The sequence below is a fragment of the Zootermopsis nevadensis genome, unplaced genomic scaffold, assembly GCF_977971745.1.
Source record: "Zootermopsis nevadensis isolate Lab colony 2312 unplaced genomic scaffold, Znev_1.0 Znev_ptg000001l, whole genome shotgun sequence".
NCBI classification, from domain to species: Eukaryota; Metazoa; Arthropoda; class Insecta; order Blattodea; family Termopsidae; genus Zootermopsis; species Zootermopsis nevadensis.
In genome coordinates this window covers 18,477,895-18,496,716 of record NW_028259133.1, presented here as the reverse complement: position 1 = coordinate 18,496,716, position 18,822 = coordinate 18,477,895, and the positions used below count along the sequence as shown (strand labels likewise).

The 18,822-nt window shown below is 38.2% G+C and overlaps 2 protein-coding genes and 1 long non-coding RNA gene across 15 annotated transcripts in view; 2 read left to right on the top strand and 1 right to left on the bottom strand.

The window, feature by feature from the left end:
- The window catches only part of msi (RNA-binding protein musashi), a 279,108-nt gene extending 274,518 nt beyond the window's left edge, over positions 1-4,590 (top strand). For all 10 annotated transcript variants that reach the window (XM_087345550.1, XM_087345557.1, XM_087345541.1 and 7 more), the window contains one exon: positions 100-4,590. In XM_087345550.1, coding sequence (XP_087201676.1) covers positions 100-960 — 861 coding nt within the window. In that variant the 3' untranslated portion in view covers positions 961-4,590. The remainder of the gene's footprint in view (positions 1-99) is intronic.
- The window catches only part of LOC110830539 (uncharacterized), a 41,622-nt gene that overhangs the window by 11,226 nt on the left and 11,574 nt on the right, over positions 1-18,822 (bottom strand). The window lies entirely within an intron of this gene.
- LOC110830537 (methionine synthase reductase) overlaps positions 12,826-18,822 on the top strand; it is a 30,529-nt gene continuing 24,532 nt past the window's right edge. The window contains exon 1 of one of the 3 annotated variants that reach the window (XM_022065583.2): positions 12,826-12,964. In XM_022065583.2, coding sequence (XP_021921275.1) covers positions 12,907-12,964 — 58 coding nt within the window. In that variant the 5' untranslated portion in view covers positions 12,826-12,906. The remainder of the gene's footprint in view (positions 12,965-18,822) is intronic. The other 2 variants (XM_022065587.2, XM_022065588.2) reach the window with 2 other exon arrangements.

The window sequence follows — 18,822 nt, the reverse complement described above, 5'->3', positions numbered from 1 at the left end:
TTTGAAAAACTAGTTTTCGGTGATTAAACGTGACTCATGTGCCCAAGAGGAAAGGGAATTAGAGCATGAATTAGAAATTTGTTTTCACGTTTGTTGCAGAGAAGCCGTGGATTTGGGTTCATAACATTCTCAGAGCCGGATACTGTTGAGAAGGTCCTGAAAGTGCCTATCCACACTCTTGATGGCAAGAAGATTGATCCGAAACATGCCACGCCAAAGAACAGAGCTAAGGTTGGTAACAGGACAAAGAAGATTTTTGTGGGCGGCGTGAGCCAGGATACGTCATCCGAAGAGGTGAAGGCCTATTTTGGCCAGTTTGGCAAGGTGGAGGAAACTGTGATGCTGATGGATCAACAGACAAAGCGTCACCGTGGCTTTGGATTCGTCACCTTTGAGAATGAAGACGTGGTGGACCGAGTGTGCGAGATCCATTTCCACACTATCAAGAACAAGAAGGTTGAATGCAAGAAGGCTCAACCGAAAGAAGCAGTGCAGACGGCAACTCTGTTGGGGAAACGCATGGTTCTGGGCCCGCTGGGAGTTCGGATGGGGGCCCCGCAGCCCCTGACGCCAGCCAGTCAGCTAGCAGCTGCGCAGGCCCAGGCTCACGTTCAAGCAGCGACGGCAGCAGCCGCACAGGCTCAAAATGCAGCTGCTCTGGCAGGATATGGGAAGCTGTTTGGAACGTACCCGACCCTGGCGAGCTATCGGTACGCACCGTACCCCATTCCTACAGCAGTCGGAGCGGTGGGTGGTGTTGGTGCTGGAGTTGGAGGAGTAGGAGCAGCTGTGGGCGCGACAGCAACGCCTACCGCGGCCGCCGCGGCTGCAAATCAGGCGACCCTCGCTCCGCCTGTACCGGCTAACCCGTACCAGGGGTACAGCCTTACCAATGTTGATATGTCGAGCTTCCAAGGAGTGGACTGGGGCTCCATGTACGGCATGGGCATGTACGTCTGAAGAGTCTCCCTCAGCAATTAAGCATAAATGCATTTTTTAATAAGTTGATCATCAAGGAGGGGCTTGAATCATTCAGAAGTGGTCCTTCAGGACTTCCAACAGGTTTAATTATTCTCACCAATCCTTACCCACCTTCGGTGGCACACGCGCGTGTTACCGAACTGCAACGTCAGACTGCATTAAATCTGACGAGTGATTACGTGTTGCAAACAGAGGTACAAGCGTGTACAGCTCAGTTTTCCATTTTCTTCTTTGGAAAGATGTAAGTTTATAAGGTTCAGCATTGCCAAATTTTTGTGTTGTTTAGACAGCGGCCCGGATGAAAATGGATCCCTAGTTCACGCAAATATAAGATACACTCACACATGAATTTTATCTGCTTTTGCTCATGGGCACAATTTAAAAATCTCAATTGGTAAGCCAGCCTCCCTAGCCTGAAGCAATAATAACTCGCAATAAGCAGTATTATCAATGTCTCAGCATCTTCCATAGTTCCAGTCTCGGAACACAGAGAGGTAAACGAGAATCTCCTATTATCCCACCCTTTAATCTTAATGAAAGATGGGTAGTTAAGATGACGTAGGCTGATGTAAGTTGGACCCACTGCCTTGTGATGTTGTTAGAGATTATATTTTTAGAAATGGCACTTGGAGCTCTCAGCTTCATTATGACTGCCCAGTATTTTTCTTTTTTACACGAGACATGAAAACAGTTTACCCGAACACGATCTTCCCACATTCAGAGCTGTAACTAGGGCAAAACTGTCATCGCTATGGGCAACGGTTATATCACGCGGGAGATAAACCGGGTGCCGTAGTGGAAACCGATTGTGTGCATTAGAAGAGGTTGCTCTGCTTATGGGTAATGGTTCGATATCTCAATATTGGAGATTTTGCAACAAAGTATTATGTTCTTAGATCTCAAGTTAAATATGTTTGTATATTTAGGTCCCATGTTCCCCCTAGTATTTTATGAACAGGTCTATTTATTCTCCCATGTTGTGTATTTACACCGATAAAGGCGCACTGTAGTTAGATCTTAAGGATGTTCAGAAAATTTCCAATTAGGTGGCTCCAGTGAGGCATCTTTAACATGCGTACCGTGGGACTGGCCACAGCATTGAAGTTTCCCCAAATTCTGCCTAAAAGTCAGGTCCCCCCCCCCCCCCCCACCTTGAAAGCTCCTTATAAAACTGTTCCTTTTGGTGGGGATTGTCATTGAAGCATCTAGTCAACTGGCCGTAGCAGCCTTATCACCCTAACTGTTTCTCAACTATAGATAATACGGCTCCTCGGTGGCCCACGTTAGACGTAGCCCGACACAGCCCAAAATGCATGTAAATGCAGTTCATTCACCTGTCGACATTCCATACTTCACATGTCTTGTCAAAATTTGGGTGGAAGGGTAAGCCCTCCTGTCCATCATGCATCAAGGTCATTCACATGTGACATTTGCGGACCAATTACTGCTGGGCGTTGATTAGCAGGCAGATCAGTTCCTGCTGTGAAACTAAGAGCGCGCCCTCTTCCCTTGCACACACAGTTTCCTGTGGAATGATGCTTTTTAGTTAGGTTAGTATGTAGACGGCGAGTTTCTTAGTGGAATACACAGGCAGCATCGCGGATGTTATTTATTTAATTTCAATTTAGTTTAACTTAATTTATGTTGTGTTTTTGTGCCGAATGTGACTTTGAAGTCGGAACCAAGTGTCGTGAAAAATTTAATGAGGTCGTCGATTTCCAAATGGGGATACGAGCGACTTCTCTAGGTTCCTACGTGAATTTTTGCGAACCGTATGCGAATGTTCTCGCTCTTAGTTTCGTCAGCACCGCCTGATGTGTCGGCGGGTTCTGACCTGCCCACCGGGTCACAAGTGTGCTTCGCCTCTCGAGAGGTCACGTAAACGTAATAAGTCTTTGATTGTTACTCGTTTTATAATAGTCTAGATTGACCATGAAAATAGCAGGTATTACTCGATGTACCCAATGTGATGATCTTTTCCGACTTGGAATAACTAACGGTTAAGACATTCTCTGCAAAACCCGACAACGGCGTGATCTCATCTATTTATATTAATGACAATCCATGACTCGCTAATGACAGGGACATGGCGTTGAGAAAATAGATGCCTCGTTTCCTTCGTACTACCATATTGTACGCATATGTATCGTAATAGTACCACAGATGTTTTCTGGTTCGTAACATTAAGTGTTGAGTGTATGTGTTCTCGTGCAGAGATCGATCAGCTGTAAATTTGGTGACGATCATGACGGACGCTTTGTTGGTTGGTAGTGATAACAAAGACTGAGATGTGCTGCAGAGTGTTTTAACTTAATACTGTTTTGTGTTACTGAAGTCGTAGTTCGTGGGTCAGACAGAAAGTGTTTGGGTTAGACGTGGCAAGGGGGGAGGGGAGTGGGGGCCAAAGCATTTTCTTGATATGGGGTTTTCGCAGAGAATAAACTCCTAGCAAAAGGAAAAATGTGAAAAGCTAGATGATCACTTCAGAGTCTTAGTGCAGTAAACTACCATCACAGATGCCCTTAAGTTAAGAGTTACTTTCTTTCAAAATGACAAGAAGGAGAAGAAAATCATTACAGTTATAGTCGGGTGTGAAATCGTAGTCCGTGTACTAACCGTTGCAAACGACGCGTGCGCGTATAACTGGTTGTGTTGTGGAGTTAAAGTTATGCGCGAAACAATGTTTTTTGGAAATATCTTGGTCCACACATTTTTACAAATTTAGTTTTTTTGTGGACGTTGTTCGGGCAGAGAGAGAGTTATATTTGGATGACGCATGCCCAGACCAGAGAAATTGACCCACAGTCGCTGTTAACAGATTTTTTGTACAGCTTCTCAGTAGCTGTAAGAGAAAATTTGAATAATGTTTCAGGGTTTTGGGTCCCCTTAAATAAGCTGTAATGGTATTTTACTGTACGTAACATTCTTAAACTTAGCTCTCTATTATTACAATGTGTTTGCAGATTTACTTCCTTACTCTATTCTCTCCTCTTTCATCTCTCTGTCTGTATTTCCTTTTTCTTCATTTTTTTTAGAGTCATGTTTTGAAATAACAGGTGTGTCAATGGTGCCAAATACTCTTAATGTGGCGTTGAAACAGCTACTAACAACTTGCGTAATTTATCCGATGATCACTTTTTCCTTTTGCTCGAGTGACAATACCCTTTTATAATATAAGAACAGCAATAAGTGTTTTAAGGGGAGAAAAGGTGAAACCCTCTATTTTTGTATTTAATTCTAAATGATAAAAGAGCAAATAAAGTTTGTATTTTTTCTTTGAGAAGCCTGTCATGTGGTGTTTAAGGGAGTGCCACATAGATGATTAACTTTGAAAAGATTTCAGAGGGTTGGTCTGAAAAAGAAAATCTTATCGCATTGAACTGAATTATGTACTCCCTGTCCCTACTACTTCATACTAGTTATTTCTGTTTTTGGTGGTTTGTCGTATTTTAAAAGTCGTAGTCGATAAGTACACTTGACTAGTTCCTTAGTGTTAGATGTTTTTGTAGTTTCTCTGTGTGTAGAACGTAGTGGGGCTGGATGGATTGCCATCTGGTAGCAAAGACTTGCACTTGTAGAGCAGTTCTGAATAAAGTAGTTTTCATAGTAGACCAGCTGATTGCTTGATGGTAATTATTCCTTACTTATTATTGTATTTGCTTGGTTTATGGCCTGCAACAGGAACTTAACTGTTTTCAGCTTTTGATAAAAAAAAAGTGAGAGTTGTGGTGTGAGGGATTGACAGGAGTTGCTGCTACAGTTAACCAATTACTGCTTTTCTGTGATACCATGTGACTATAAAATTTCCAAAGACGGGCGTCCGACGCTTGGCGGCACTCTGGCGCGGGCACGAGACTCGGGTGAGAGTGGTAGATGCAAAGCTGCCGAATTGCGTCGCAGAATGTTTCAGCGAATTCCCATTTGCTGGCAGCGGAACGACTGAAACGTCCTAACTGGGTCGCCACTGCCTCGCGGTGCTTTTCGATACAGGACGATGACAATTCATTTAAGAGACTGTCGCTTCATTGGCTGCGCTGCGAACATTCTGCCTTGCTCGTCTGGACACACTTTGTTTCTACCATTTTTAATCGTGCGGATCAGTGCCTGAGGAAGAGTGTTGGATTATTTAAAACAAATGTTTGCGTTGGATAATAACTGAAACCTGAGACTTTTTGTTATCCTCTATGACTTCTAAATAGCTCAGTGCCTTAATGGAATTATAACATTAGTGATTTGAGGCCTACAAGTGAGGGGGGGCAGAACACCTGGTGGTAGGTGCTCCTTGCAGCTGAGAGCAACTCCTTCAACCTCTCAGATTCAACAGATGTTTTATTAACTTTTCACTGGATTGCACTACAGCAATTGTAGATACAGTTTTTTTCCTGTCAAGTTTTTTGGTGTGTGAGAATTCTTGATTTTAGTGGCGTGTGCCGAGAAAGGGACTCACACAGACTTTGCACTATTCATGTTTTATAACAACCATCTCATGAATATATTCCTGGGTGTCTTGTGTGCGTTGTTCAGTGGACTGGTTGTAGTTTTGTACTTTGGTTTAAATTTTTTATTATTATTGTTATTTGAGCCTTTGTAAGCATGACTGACATTGCCCAATTTTTCATTATTCTTTTGAGGAGCCTCCCCTATTGGCGTTCATTATCACACTATATTCTCGTGCCATATGTGTTACAAAATTTTGAATTTCGTTGCTCGTGGGTGATTTAGTATTTAGCGTCAATTAATATTTGAATTGCAGCCAGTAAGACAGTCATTTAATTAAATGTGCTGTGTCGCCTTACATCGTAATTAAAATCAGCTAGATCTGTTCGTGCATGCGTAAGAAAAATTGAGACACGCTCTTTGTAGTCATGATTCTGCTGTTTATCTAAAACATTTTATTTACAGGAGTTTGTTAATTGGTATTGTTTTATGAATTCAAGTGCATCGCTAACAGATACATTTTTTGTACTCTATTAGGCTCGATTTAAAAACACTCCAAATTTCAGCTAGTTGTATTAAATTCTTTGTGTTTAATGGTTAAATGTTAAACTAATGTCTTTTAACTGTAAAGCATTGAACATTAAGGAGATTATGGAGTTGATAATGCAGTTTCATTCTAACTGGTCTTCCTCGCCAGCTCCTTAATTTTCAAACAGTTCTTTCTACACTACAGGATTTGCGTCTGATTCACGAGTAATCACGATGAATGAATTGCTTATTGCATGGTGGTCAGTAATGCAAGCACCAGTACGGGAGCAAATGTTTGTACTCAAGTTTGGTCACCCTTTCTGCCTGGGTAGTCGACAAGCATGAGTACTGACATACGTGACGTTCATACTTCCAAGGGCTCATCTTCAGGGATAGTTGTGTGTGTCGCTTTTACCCTCCCTCCTAAACCTCGCTACGACCTATTTGAACAGGGACTTCAAAATGTGACTTGGCTGAGGTAACAACTTGATGCAGTAGTTAGTCATTTGAAGTGTGTGGATGAAACAACTGCAACTAGGGTGAAGGAAACTTGTTCAATTGTTTTGTTATTAACATTTAGACGCTTTAAATGTTGTTGTTTTTTTTGCATGCTCATTTACAACTATTCACACGTAATTTTCAACAGATTTAAATATCAAAGTGGAAACTGAGCGCAGTTAGGAAATTATAGATATTTCTTATTTATTTTTTATTAGAATTATGTTGTATTGTGTTTGCCTCCTGTTGGTGTTTCATTTTGAGGAAGAGAATATTTATAAATTTCTTGAAGAGGACGTGCCATACCATGAGGATAAAGATAACGTTAGATATTGGTATCAGCATCTTTCTTCATACAAAGGAGGAATATATTGTATTCAAAGAAATGTTGAACCTGATTATTTGTGAAAATTATTTTTTTTAACCAAAGAGCAAAAATATATCTTCAAAATTGCAGAAGAAAATGTAGGTAATTTCGTGTTCTTTGATATTTCTTGGAATTGTTTGTTACAGCTAAATGTTCCGTGTAACATTTGCTTAAAATCTGCTGTGTACTTCAGTGGGCATTTGAATTTCTTCCATTTTGTTTTCAGAGTGAACACAAAATGGCTGGCTTTTCTTTTGTCTGTTTCCACGTCTATTGAAGATAACACGTTAATAGGATTTTCAGAATTCTGTCTCCGAAAGGAGCTCGTGGTTCCCGAGTTGCAGTTGTGTAGTGTGATTGAGCAAGCAGCAGATACTGTCGTGGCCTGACAGGAAATGATTGTGCCATATGAAAGTGTTATTTATCATTACTAATTGCATTCTGTATAATGTGTAGGTCTTCTATTGTACAAAAACTTGACACCAAATAGTACCGGTAGTTGTAATTGAAGGTGTTTGCTTCAACGCCAACACTGAACTGCTGACTGGGTTTAATGTTTCTTTGAAACTAATTAGCGTTGTATGTAAAACAAACTTGATTCGTGATTAAGCGTCCCATTTACGCGACTCTGATGCATGTTTTATGTACAATTTGAACAGGGTTTTTTTTTTTTCCACTGTTTTAAAGATTGAAGCGCTTTGTTCTGGTTGTGTGTTCCGCAGATCGTGAGAACAATTTCCTTTCCCAGCGTTTTAAGTTGTTTCTGGATATTTGATGCATTTTAGAGGGGCCTATCTCCTCTTGGTATAAATTAAAACTTCTAGTCCTCCAAGTCCGTGTTAAAGTGTATTAGAAATCTAGTCATTAGATCAAACTTGAAGATGGGACATTTCTCAGTGTACAATAGTCTAAAGTCTAAACCCTTTGTAAATGTTGCAATGAAAATCAAATTACTAGCAGGCAGAAACTCATTCTAGGTTACTTGGTCGTAATATGAAATGCCCGCAGAATTGATACCAGTCATTACTGCATGCCTCATTATAAAGAATTTGAAAGGTTTGTTTTAGCCCGTGAGTTAAACGCCTTCATATATTTTGCAGATTTGGCTTCTTCCAAAGACTTAACCAAATTTTTTATTTGATGTGAAGAAATTTTGAAGCAAATTTATTAAATGTTTTTAGGTATTTATAACATAGTTATCTTTTCAGTGTGAATTATAAGTACTTCTTTTTAATCTATTTCACGCCATTACTTGAGATAATGATATTCCCTTCCCATATGTTAATTGAAATGTCACCAAGCAGATTACGTGACAACGATCTCAAGAAACGTTGACAGAAAGCTGATGTAGTGGATGAAACTTGCACAACGAACGTACCTACTTACTTACCTGGCCTACGTATACAGTGATAAACCGTGAGGTGCAACCCACGACCTATTTGCATGATAATATGGGCTGCTCCTTGCGTATCATTCCAGAGAATTAATGAAAATCAACTCAATTAATATTTCTTCACACAAGTGATATATTCTAAATCAGGTTACCCAAATTCATTCTACATATGCGTGTTTCTTACGTACAGACCAGAAGATGGTTTTTATTGTCTGTATATTAGCTTACAAATTGTTGCTGAAATTTGAAGCAGCACTGAACTCTGAATTATTGTACTTGACGACAGTTGAGTTGAATTTTCGTAATTCACATAGCTTAGTTTTGCATTACATAAGGTGTCTTGTGCTGTGTATTTGTACCTATTAGTTCTAGAATTAGAAGCCACCCCCCCCCCCCCATCCTACAGTCATGAGACTGACCTCATCCCAACTCCCACTTTAAAAATCTGTCGTGTAAGACAATTGTTTCCTCCCTCTATTTTTTCTATAAAAGTGGTGTGTTCTACCCTGTCTTCCAAACCATGGTCACAACCCGTGGGACCAGTGCCAAAATTTTTCTGTTGGCAATATCGACCTCAGTATATTTATTCATGAAAAGATTTAAAATTTCCCGAGTGAACAAATAAACATTTGAAAGTTTCATTATATTTCCATGAAGTCAAAGAGAAAACATTTGTATTTATAGAAATAGTACCTCCCCTGATGATAACGTATTGTCGAATGGGACATTCTTACACTAAAGTGATTTGTTTCTTAACAGTAAATAATGTTAAAACGGACGGTAATATATGAATATATGATATATAAGCGAACTATATATTTATCGTGGATTCTAAGTGCTATTATAAGAATATTTTTTATTTTAGTTAGTGGGGATAACACCCAGAAATCACTTACGATTCCTGTTACACGTGAAAACTTGATATTCGATATTTCTGTTGGTGCCAAAATAATAAAGCTGTTTCTTAATAGCTTGGAAACTGGTGACTTTTTTTTCCAGTTTCACTTATACATACTTCATTGTTAATAATTTGTATGGGAATCGTAAGGGTTTGATAAGCTATAGTGAGAAAAAAACTACGAGAAGACTCAAAAATACATTTCAAAAGTGGGTTTAAATGTTGACGAAATCTAATACGTGGTTGTAAGAAACCTGCTACAAATATGAGTACAATGTTCAAGGAGTTATAATTTTTTTATTCCCCGCAAATTCATTACAGCTATTGTAAATTGAAGATTAAATATTCTAGTAGAGTGTGCTCAAAAATGTTGTTATATGATAAGTTTGACGTAGTTCCCCAAGTAATGAAGTTTTATGTCCTAACCAATATTTTACACATAAAATATTCTTCTGTTACAGGTAAACGTTTTGGAACAATTTTTTTTTCTCGTAAAACATAAGGGTACTTAAAAACTGCTTCCGATTGATATTTCAACATTGCATATATCTGTGACATTATGATTATTTTTAAAAGTTCGCTATTTAATAAAACGTATTGTTGACATACTTTTGGAAACAACTATACACTAATGTTATTTTAGTTATAGTGTGTTGGCTATCCTGTGTTGGCATTTCTGACGCTCCTTTCAACATTAGCGGATAGGGGAACGGGGGTGATTTCGTAATCAAGCATCCCATGGTCTATCTCCTTGATCCGCAGATATCCAATTAATTGCACGCTTGATCAGTAGCAAGACTGAAAAAAATGACATTTATTCGTCAGTTGGCATCTGAAGGAACAAGCCGACTGGCTTCGCGAAATGACCATTAATACAAGTTTCGTTTTGTTAATTTCCCTGACAATCTCGAATTATACCGTAGTGGGCATCGACAGTGATACCGGTAATTCATCCGTAAAAAGATAATTTTGACCTGTGGTGTACTGTTACGAACACTAAAGAACATGAGATTCGAGTTCTTTCGGCACTAGAAATGTCCACACTTTTGTATGGGCCGGGAAATTTGACTTGCTGTAGACTGGGGGCTGTCACAAGAAAAACTTGGTCTTGAGGCCCTGTTCTTCGCAATCCTGAGACGCGACACTTCGAAAGCGAACGTCTATATATGAAAGCCACTGGCTCTGCCCCCGAGTGTGTCCATTCACGTGAACGTCATACCATTATTACATTCGTACTTATAAAGCAGGATTCAGGTTTATTCGATATAAATCTTATATCCGTTTTGGAGCTGTTCCGGACGCCACAGTACATCATGAATTACCAAATTTCGTGAGAATCCTGGCTGAGAATTTTGCAATGAATATCCCATTTTGTTTCCAATATTTATTGACAGGTTTTTCTTCTTGAATGGAAAGTTTGGTAGAAGGAACCTTCTCAGAGAACTCGCCCCCCCCCCCCCACAAAAAAAATTTTTTAGACGGTTTCCGTGATTTTCCTCGATCTGTATAAAAGACCGTTAGCCAGTGCTCTGCTTCAGGTCATTACTCCCTCCTTTCATATCCTTGCCCACCGTTCAAGATTATCTTCACGTGTAATTAGAAAAATCTTTTGTATTTAAAATAGCGTTGTTAAAAATACAAACAAACACTGTGTTTCTGTTTCCTACATGTGGAATCTTGTCACAGACGAGCACTCTAGTGGGGCCAACAAGAACCTTTGTAGAATCAATAACACAGTGTGTCACGTGCGATGGTGGGCCCCTCCCCATTAAGCAGTTTCGGCGGTGGTCCGATACGTCGATATTTCATTTTATGAATACCCGTGCTAAAGGAAGTACATTTTTAGAGCAATGCCTGTTAATTAACGAGCACGAACGAAACGGAGAAAAGGCTACGATCTGAAATAGATTTTAATTGACATAAAATGTTCATTACAGGTGAAATATTACATTTTCAAACTGTGATGGAGACGGTCTGATGACTGGAATGTGTCTTACTGAACAAAATTAGCGCTCGTAATCGAGATTTTATCGTCGAAAGATGGTAAAGTGAATGCTAAAATTTCTTACACTCTTTCTTACTTCACTTAAGAATAGCAAATTTTAAGCGGTGACGTATTTCCACCCGCGTCATGTATCATCGCAGGCACAGTAATTCCGAAAATCCTTAAAGGACTAATCGCTGTGTATAATTTTATGCAACATTTAAATATGAAAAGTAACATAAATATTTGTAAGAAAATTAAAGTTTGTTAAAACTAATTACGAACTTTGTCTGCTATATAATATTGTAGGCTCCCCCAATTCTTCTTACTTACTTTTAACCCATAAATCAAACTGCGTCAAGCCTCTAATTATCTGTCTATAGCAATTCTTGAAAGGGGGTCATTCACATTTAAAAGAAATGGCAAACGAACTACAACCATTCCATACACATTTCTGTAGATATTAAATCTTAATGTTTTACAACACTTATCCGAGTCACACGAAGTATATACAAAGGAGATAATGTCGATCCACATGCCTTTTGGCAATTTTCGTGTTTCACCTTTGAAATATGGAACCCGAAAGTTTATTGCCGTGTTCGCAGGAGTCAGCCACAGGTTCGAAGCTTTATGTAATATTTTTAAGCACGCTGGTTTTTAAGGTAAGGAGTTGTTAGCCCACGCACACTCTGGGAGACCACCCCTTGTCGGCTGTCGGACACTGCAGATACCCTCCATATCTGCAGGCCTTTCCTACATTCGTAGGCTGAGCACGCATGGGATCCCAACATCAAATAAGAAAACTTCTCGCAGTGTAACATTTTACGCAGAATACAAAAACTATACATCGCAAGAATATCAAAAATTCTCATTTTAAACTTTTGTAGACAGACTGAAGATTTTACGAAATACAAGTAAAATAGTATCTGACTTTAAAGTAGTGTGATGGTTTGTAATTGCAAAAAAATGCACGTCAATCCAAACGAGGTACCCGTTTAGAATTTATGTGTACTCCAACTTAGAGTACATAATTTGTATCTTATATGCGTCATGTTTGTGTTTGATAAATATATTTATTTTGTACAGTCTATACACAAACGTTTGAAGTTTATTGGTGTTGTAAAAATTATATAATATTAAAACATTTTGTTGTGTAAAATATTATATTAGCGCTCTTAATCGTAAATACGATTTTACATTATATTTTTTTATCTAATAGTTTTTAAAATATTTTAAATTTATAAAAACCTGAAGACGACGGTATTACCCGTCGAAACATGTCGTTTTAATAAAAGCGCTAAAAAATATAATGTAAAATCGTATTTACGATTAAGAGCGCTAATATAATATTTTACACAACAAAATGTTTTAATATTATATAATTTTTACAACACCAATAAACTTCAAACGTTTGTGTATAGACTGTACAAAATAAATATATTTAGAGTACATATTTTTACTGTCATAATCATATCAGACTCAAATTCAACACGAAATTTGCATGTATGAATTAAACAAATAACTACATTTGGATCACAACTTCCTTGGGGATTTTCCACCAGATTTTTAAATGAACAACTTGAAAAGTTGTATTGGGTGATCAAGATACTGGCCGATCTGACTGAGAAATGCCCATTTTAAATATTTCCCTTGATTTACGAATATATGACAAGACATTAGACGCAGTCAGTGGTCACGTGTCTCAGTAAGTCAAATTAAAAACTGAAAGTGAACGGACCAATCCTCCTGTTACCAGTTAGTTGCTCCTAGACAACGGAAGAAGACACGTGGTAAACGCGTCGTATGAGTTCGCGAAGAAAATGCAGTTTTTTAGGCTACTGAGTACCCTCTCCGTCCCTCACACAACACTTCCAAAAAGTAAGTAAATTATGCACCATTCAGTATAAAACAATTTATGTACTTGGTATGATATTTATATAATTTTACATGGTGTAGTATATGCTTATTGAAGTTTCGGATGAACATGCTGCCTCAATATTCAGACAGGAAATACACATGTGCACTTATTCTAAAAGTACAATTTATATTTTGATTCAGTGCAGAGAATCTTTTCTGCTACTGAGTTCTGTCTATCCATGACAACAAACAATTAGAATACATTTCCAAATGTATATTCCTGTATTACTGCGTTACAAAATTGACAAAAGACTTAAATTTATTGTTACATCAGTAAGGAAGAAATTTACTTTTTTGTTACGAGCAGTATCGGATAATATATGTAGTGCAATGACAAAGCTTTAAAAAAAGGGAACAATTTTATGAACAACAAAGGAGTAATTATTAAGGCTGAGTATGGGGGATACGTGGAGAAATGATGATAATAAAAGAGAGAAATGAGGAAAAGGTGCGTGGATATTCGTAAACAGAACATGGAAATATGAAAAATCACTGAACTGAAGAATGTGCCCAGGGCACGATAAGAGGTATAAGATGGTGGAAAATGGGCGTTTGGAGATTGAAATGTGGGGGGGGGGGGTAGTGTGTAGTAAGGAAGGCTGGAGCCGCGTACTGAGGTGTGAGAAAGCAATAAGTTGGTGAAAGGACCTTGTGGACAGAAGGTTCACAAGTACTGATCCTGAAACTGGAAATAAAAAAATAGCTACAAGTAAGGATAATGACAAACTGCAGAAAGTTGGGCTATATATTTAAATACATCCAAAGATAATTAGATCAGTAATGAAATATGAGGCGGAATAGATAATGAAATTGGGGGATAGCAAAGATAAGAGATAGTATAGTTTAAAATGAAAGAATGAATGTAAAATGGTAAAGCTAATTAGAAGTATACGTAAGATCAGGGACTCGTGCCGAACGTTGTAAATTGAAACCAGCAGACTTCATAAATGTCAGTGCCAATGACGCAGAACACTTCTCTGCCTTGAGTAAATGGATCTCCCCTCCAGTTTGTTTATACCACACCTACATTAATTTGAAACCTGCCACGCCCCTTCGTCGGATCGCATTTTAAGTTACGTCCAGTTTTATTCACCGTGAGTTTCAGGGTTGAATGTTTTAAAACTCGAGTCCCAAACATTCGCCACTACGGATAATGCATAATTATTTTATCTACGTTACACGGAGTTCAACTATTGGTCATCACTTTAAAATACTATATCCTTGCTGCCTCAATCCTCGGGGCGTTCGTCATTGAAACTTCGATAAACTTTTTCAGACTTCAAAAAGGAACAACCCAGATCACACCCAGACAGTTGAAGATCTGAGTTTCTCCTGTATTAATCTTTCGATCTCATCAATATACTAACATCACCTCTGGTATACTTCTGTTCCTTAAGGGAATACGCAAAGGCTTGCATGACCCCATAACAAAGTTACGTATGAAACGACGGACTGGGTGGCTCGGGGTTACATTCCTGGTTGAAGCATTTCCATATTGAGTCTAGGACAGATTAGGCCGTGGCCTATTTTAAGTTTATGTTCCGGCTTTTGGCTGGATAAACTGAGGAAGATCTCGAGGAACCTTAGTAAGGTAATTTCGGATGTTATGACAGAAGAATTAACGACTGAGTTGTTATAGTTTTCTTTTAAATGACTTTTCTCTGTGGAGTTAGTGGTTACCCCATCTGACTACATAGAGGGTTAATGAAGTCCGTTTATTCGGTAGACATATTTGGTTTCTTTGACTCGTGAACAGCGTGCAGAGGGACACACAATGGCCTCGCCTGAGTGAGATCAATACTTTGGTATTGTAGTCGGGATTTCCTCGGCACTAACCCCATGTCATCGTGGTATTATATTTGCCCCTGAAAACACAGTCCTTTCCACAAACCACACTTTAGGACTTATCTCATACAACTATACATTCCAGTAAAATAACATGAAGTTTACTAAACTAAAATCTTTATCTGTGTAATTAATTAACTAAATTCTTTGGTACGTGACACAGGTTGAATATGGCTAATACCGAGACCCGACAGTGCAATATATACTCAACAAGTTAACGTTTCAAGCAACCTGTAAGTTTCACTTTAAGGGTAATCTGCCATTTTCGTCTTGGTATACCAAGTGGCCGTCTCAACGCCAAGTTCATGTTTCCTCCTCCCGTTAATGTTCCTGGTGTTTTCTATAATAAATGTCAAAAAACAGTTCCGACTCGGGTCTGCATGTAATATACAAAATATAAATTCGCCCACTCATGAATTTACTCACGTAATGTTTTAGATATATGATGCTTTACAACACTTCCCAAAATTCAATGATAATCTTAAAAGCCTGACAAAATTACCCCAGTTGTTCAGAAAACTACGTTTCGGAGGAACATACTTCCTCCATTTTCAGGGCTGAAGTGACTTTAGAAAAAAAGATAGCTTTTACATACAGAAACATCGTAGAGGGAAACGGCCAAACAGTCGGGGAATGAGAAGGAGAGGGCCAGGCTAGTAGGGAGTCCCCATGTAGGGAATCAGAGACATAATTTCTGCACTGCAACATAAATTCATAACCAGCACGATTAGTGATGCGCTCTGGATTTAAAAAATGACGGTACTGCAAGTATCCAGTAGGTTATTTTAAACGTGTTCCTGGAAAAATTAACGGAGCCCGACGGTGCAGACATGACGTAGCAGGGTGTGGTCCCCGGGCTGAACAATAAAGCGCAAATGACTCTGTATTAGAGCAGGTCTCGCGTCCTAAATCACGCTGCCTCGCCTCTGAGGCACAAGTAGCCTGCCATTTCATCGCAGTGGCTTCGCTTACTGGAGTACTAAAGCAGAAATAGACCTTCGCGAGGTTTGGCGTTGGAGGAGTCTCGCACTCTACAGTAAAAATAGTCTACGGATCTAATTGTTACTAGTACGTCTAAACACGTACTGAATTTTATAGAAATCCTTTCAGATAATGTATGTTTTATTATTGCTTACAGACAGATATCGTGTGTACACTTATTCTGTACAGTTAATGTAGACCTGAAGACCTATTATTCGGTGTAGGTATATAGTACGACATATGCTTGAGTGTCCAACTACTTTTGTTAACAATCGTTAACTATGTCAGTATATACATTTAGATTCTGACAATTATAATCAATTTGTCTATTTCTACTTGTTTCAACAAGACATTGCTTTACATAATAATTTAAAACTTTGTGTTAAAACCACTTAAATCCTTAAAATATTAATATTCGTGAACGTAGCTCACTTTAGACTGATTGACTGTGCTGTTTCCTTCTTGATTTATACATAATAATAAGTTAATTTATATATAATGTGCATAAGTATAATATTCATCGTCACTGCAGATGGCTTGTCTTCCGGGTTGTTGTTCTACCAGACTACAAAATCATCCTAAATGTAATTAACATATATAAACTTAAAAGTATGTTGTCTAGGGTTTAAATTATCGAATTTTGAAACTGTAAGTGGAGATGTATTTAGCTTTAAATGGGTTAAATAATTAAATTATAGATTATAAGTTAGTTGGACTAATATATATAACGGATATTTAGCAGTAACAATTTTATTTTTAACACTTCTCGAAGTGCATAATTGCATCATGTTATAGGATGGAGAGACATAAAAATGTTGGTATATACACGGGGACATGATGAGACAGAGTAGCTAAATCAATATAGTATCTGGCTACGGGCTGGACCACGGGTTCAATCCTCGGCACAGGAAAAAGAATTTTAACATATTAAACAATTGTATTCATTTTTCTCGAGGACTGTGTATGCTCGAACATTCGGACTCCTGGATTTGCTCTGGCCTGTTGCAGGAAACGCTTAACGATTTTCAGAAACATGAATTAAAGCCCGCATTTTAGTGACCACGCCTATGTTAGCATTACGTGATCGCACCAACCACAATTATTTACTCCACTTCTTGAACGTAAAGGCGTAGTGGTTCACCAAATGATCGCCTGCAGTTTCCAAACTTCTCTTGTAGCTAGTGTAAAAAGCATTTTAACTTCAACAGAAATTATCCCCCCCTTACCCTCATCTCTGAGTTGCTTTTTCATCTCCTTCATTCCTTAACTCTTTTCATCCGTATTCCTTCCTCATTCATTTCAATTTACAACAACAATAAAATATATCAGCCGTAAATTTTATCGTCTCTTCTAAAAACTTCCTGATGTCAGCATCACTTACAGCTGTGGTGCTTCTTTGCTGTGCGACGTAGACGTATTTGAAAGTGAACAGATTCATAATTCAGTTCCATCGGTTTTCCGACGCTGCGACAAAACTGTACACACAGCGGAGGTTGGAGAGAAACATAAATTTCCCCACTCCCGAAATACGAGGATTTCATCTGGCGAAAATTATTGTACGGGTTTACGCGCTAGTCACTCGATGGTTCAAACCCAGTTATCGACCTGCAAGTCGATATCAGGTCTGGGACAAGCAGAAAGGTGGGTGTCGATAAACGTTCAGAGTTAAACAAATCAAATTCTCTCTGTAGCTTTTATTATTTTTTGTAATTTTGTGTTCTTGAGTTTGATCCCGTTGTCAATAACGTGGACAGTCTGGCTTTGTTGTCGTCGCTATTGTTATTGCATTTTAACATGACGTTCAACTAGGTGTAACGCCACGTATGGATAAAATGTACCGTGTTGAGACAATATGTAGTAACACAATGACCCGTTTTCTATAAATCTAGATGAATTTCGATTAAGCTTTCTGTAAAATATGCGATATATTGGGCCATTTCGTACATAAACCAAATTCAACTGCCTACGTTTGGTGTGACTTCGTATATTATATTTAACTAAAATTCTTTTGACAGCTTCAGAGATTAAACATGCGGAACTACAGATAAAAGCAGTAATTTACGAAGAAATTTTTAAAATGTTCCTTTGTTTCCAAGTATCAAGTGTTCACATTTCCTGGAGGTAAATACTTGATCGAACTCGGTATAGATGGCATTAGATCGAATGTAGCAGTCATCAAAGTGTTCAATGTAAGAAATGAAACAGTTTATGCAAGAAGGTGTTTTAGTTGCAAGTGAATTATTACTATATAATAATTTTATTTTCCGTCCTTACACAAGCTTATAGATTGTTAAAATTACATAAAATTATAACATTTCAACATTTTTGATATTGTTACATTTTAAAATGTAACAATATCAAAAATGTTGAAATGTTATAATTTTATGTAATTTTAACAATCTATAAGCTTGTGTAAGGACGGAAAATAAAATTATTATATTGAGGAACACAAGCATGATGCAATTAAGATATAAGCTGAATTATTACGTTTAGCGTAGTTGAAGCTGGCGACATAAAGGAAGCTTAATTGTAACAAAAGTATCCTATAAGCACGATATAATTCGACAAACTTTAACGTTATTCGCTTCTGAAAACCTCGACATTTTGTTTTACTCGGCCAATTCATGCCAACTACTATCGAACATCCTGGCTAGTTACTGGAATGATCAAAACATTTATTAGTTCAGACTAAATTCTTTCAAAATTCGAGTAATTAGCAGTTTACATTTATTGAATCGTCTTCCAGGTAAAAATCGAACGCGAAATGATTTAACGTAAACCCGCTTTTAGACATAAAGAATATAAATTAAATTTTGTGTGTGGCAGCCATGTTTCGTTGGGCGTGATCCAGAAGCTGTCGACTGACGGCGAACAAGGGAGTATCCAGCGATATAAATATTACTGTAATGTCGCTTTGACAGCGCGACTCCGTATTTACATTACGTATGGACCTCGGGAGACACATAGCGGACGAGGCAGTCCATCTTGCTGTT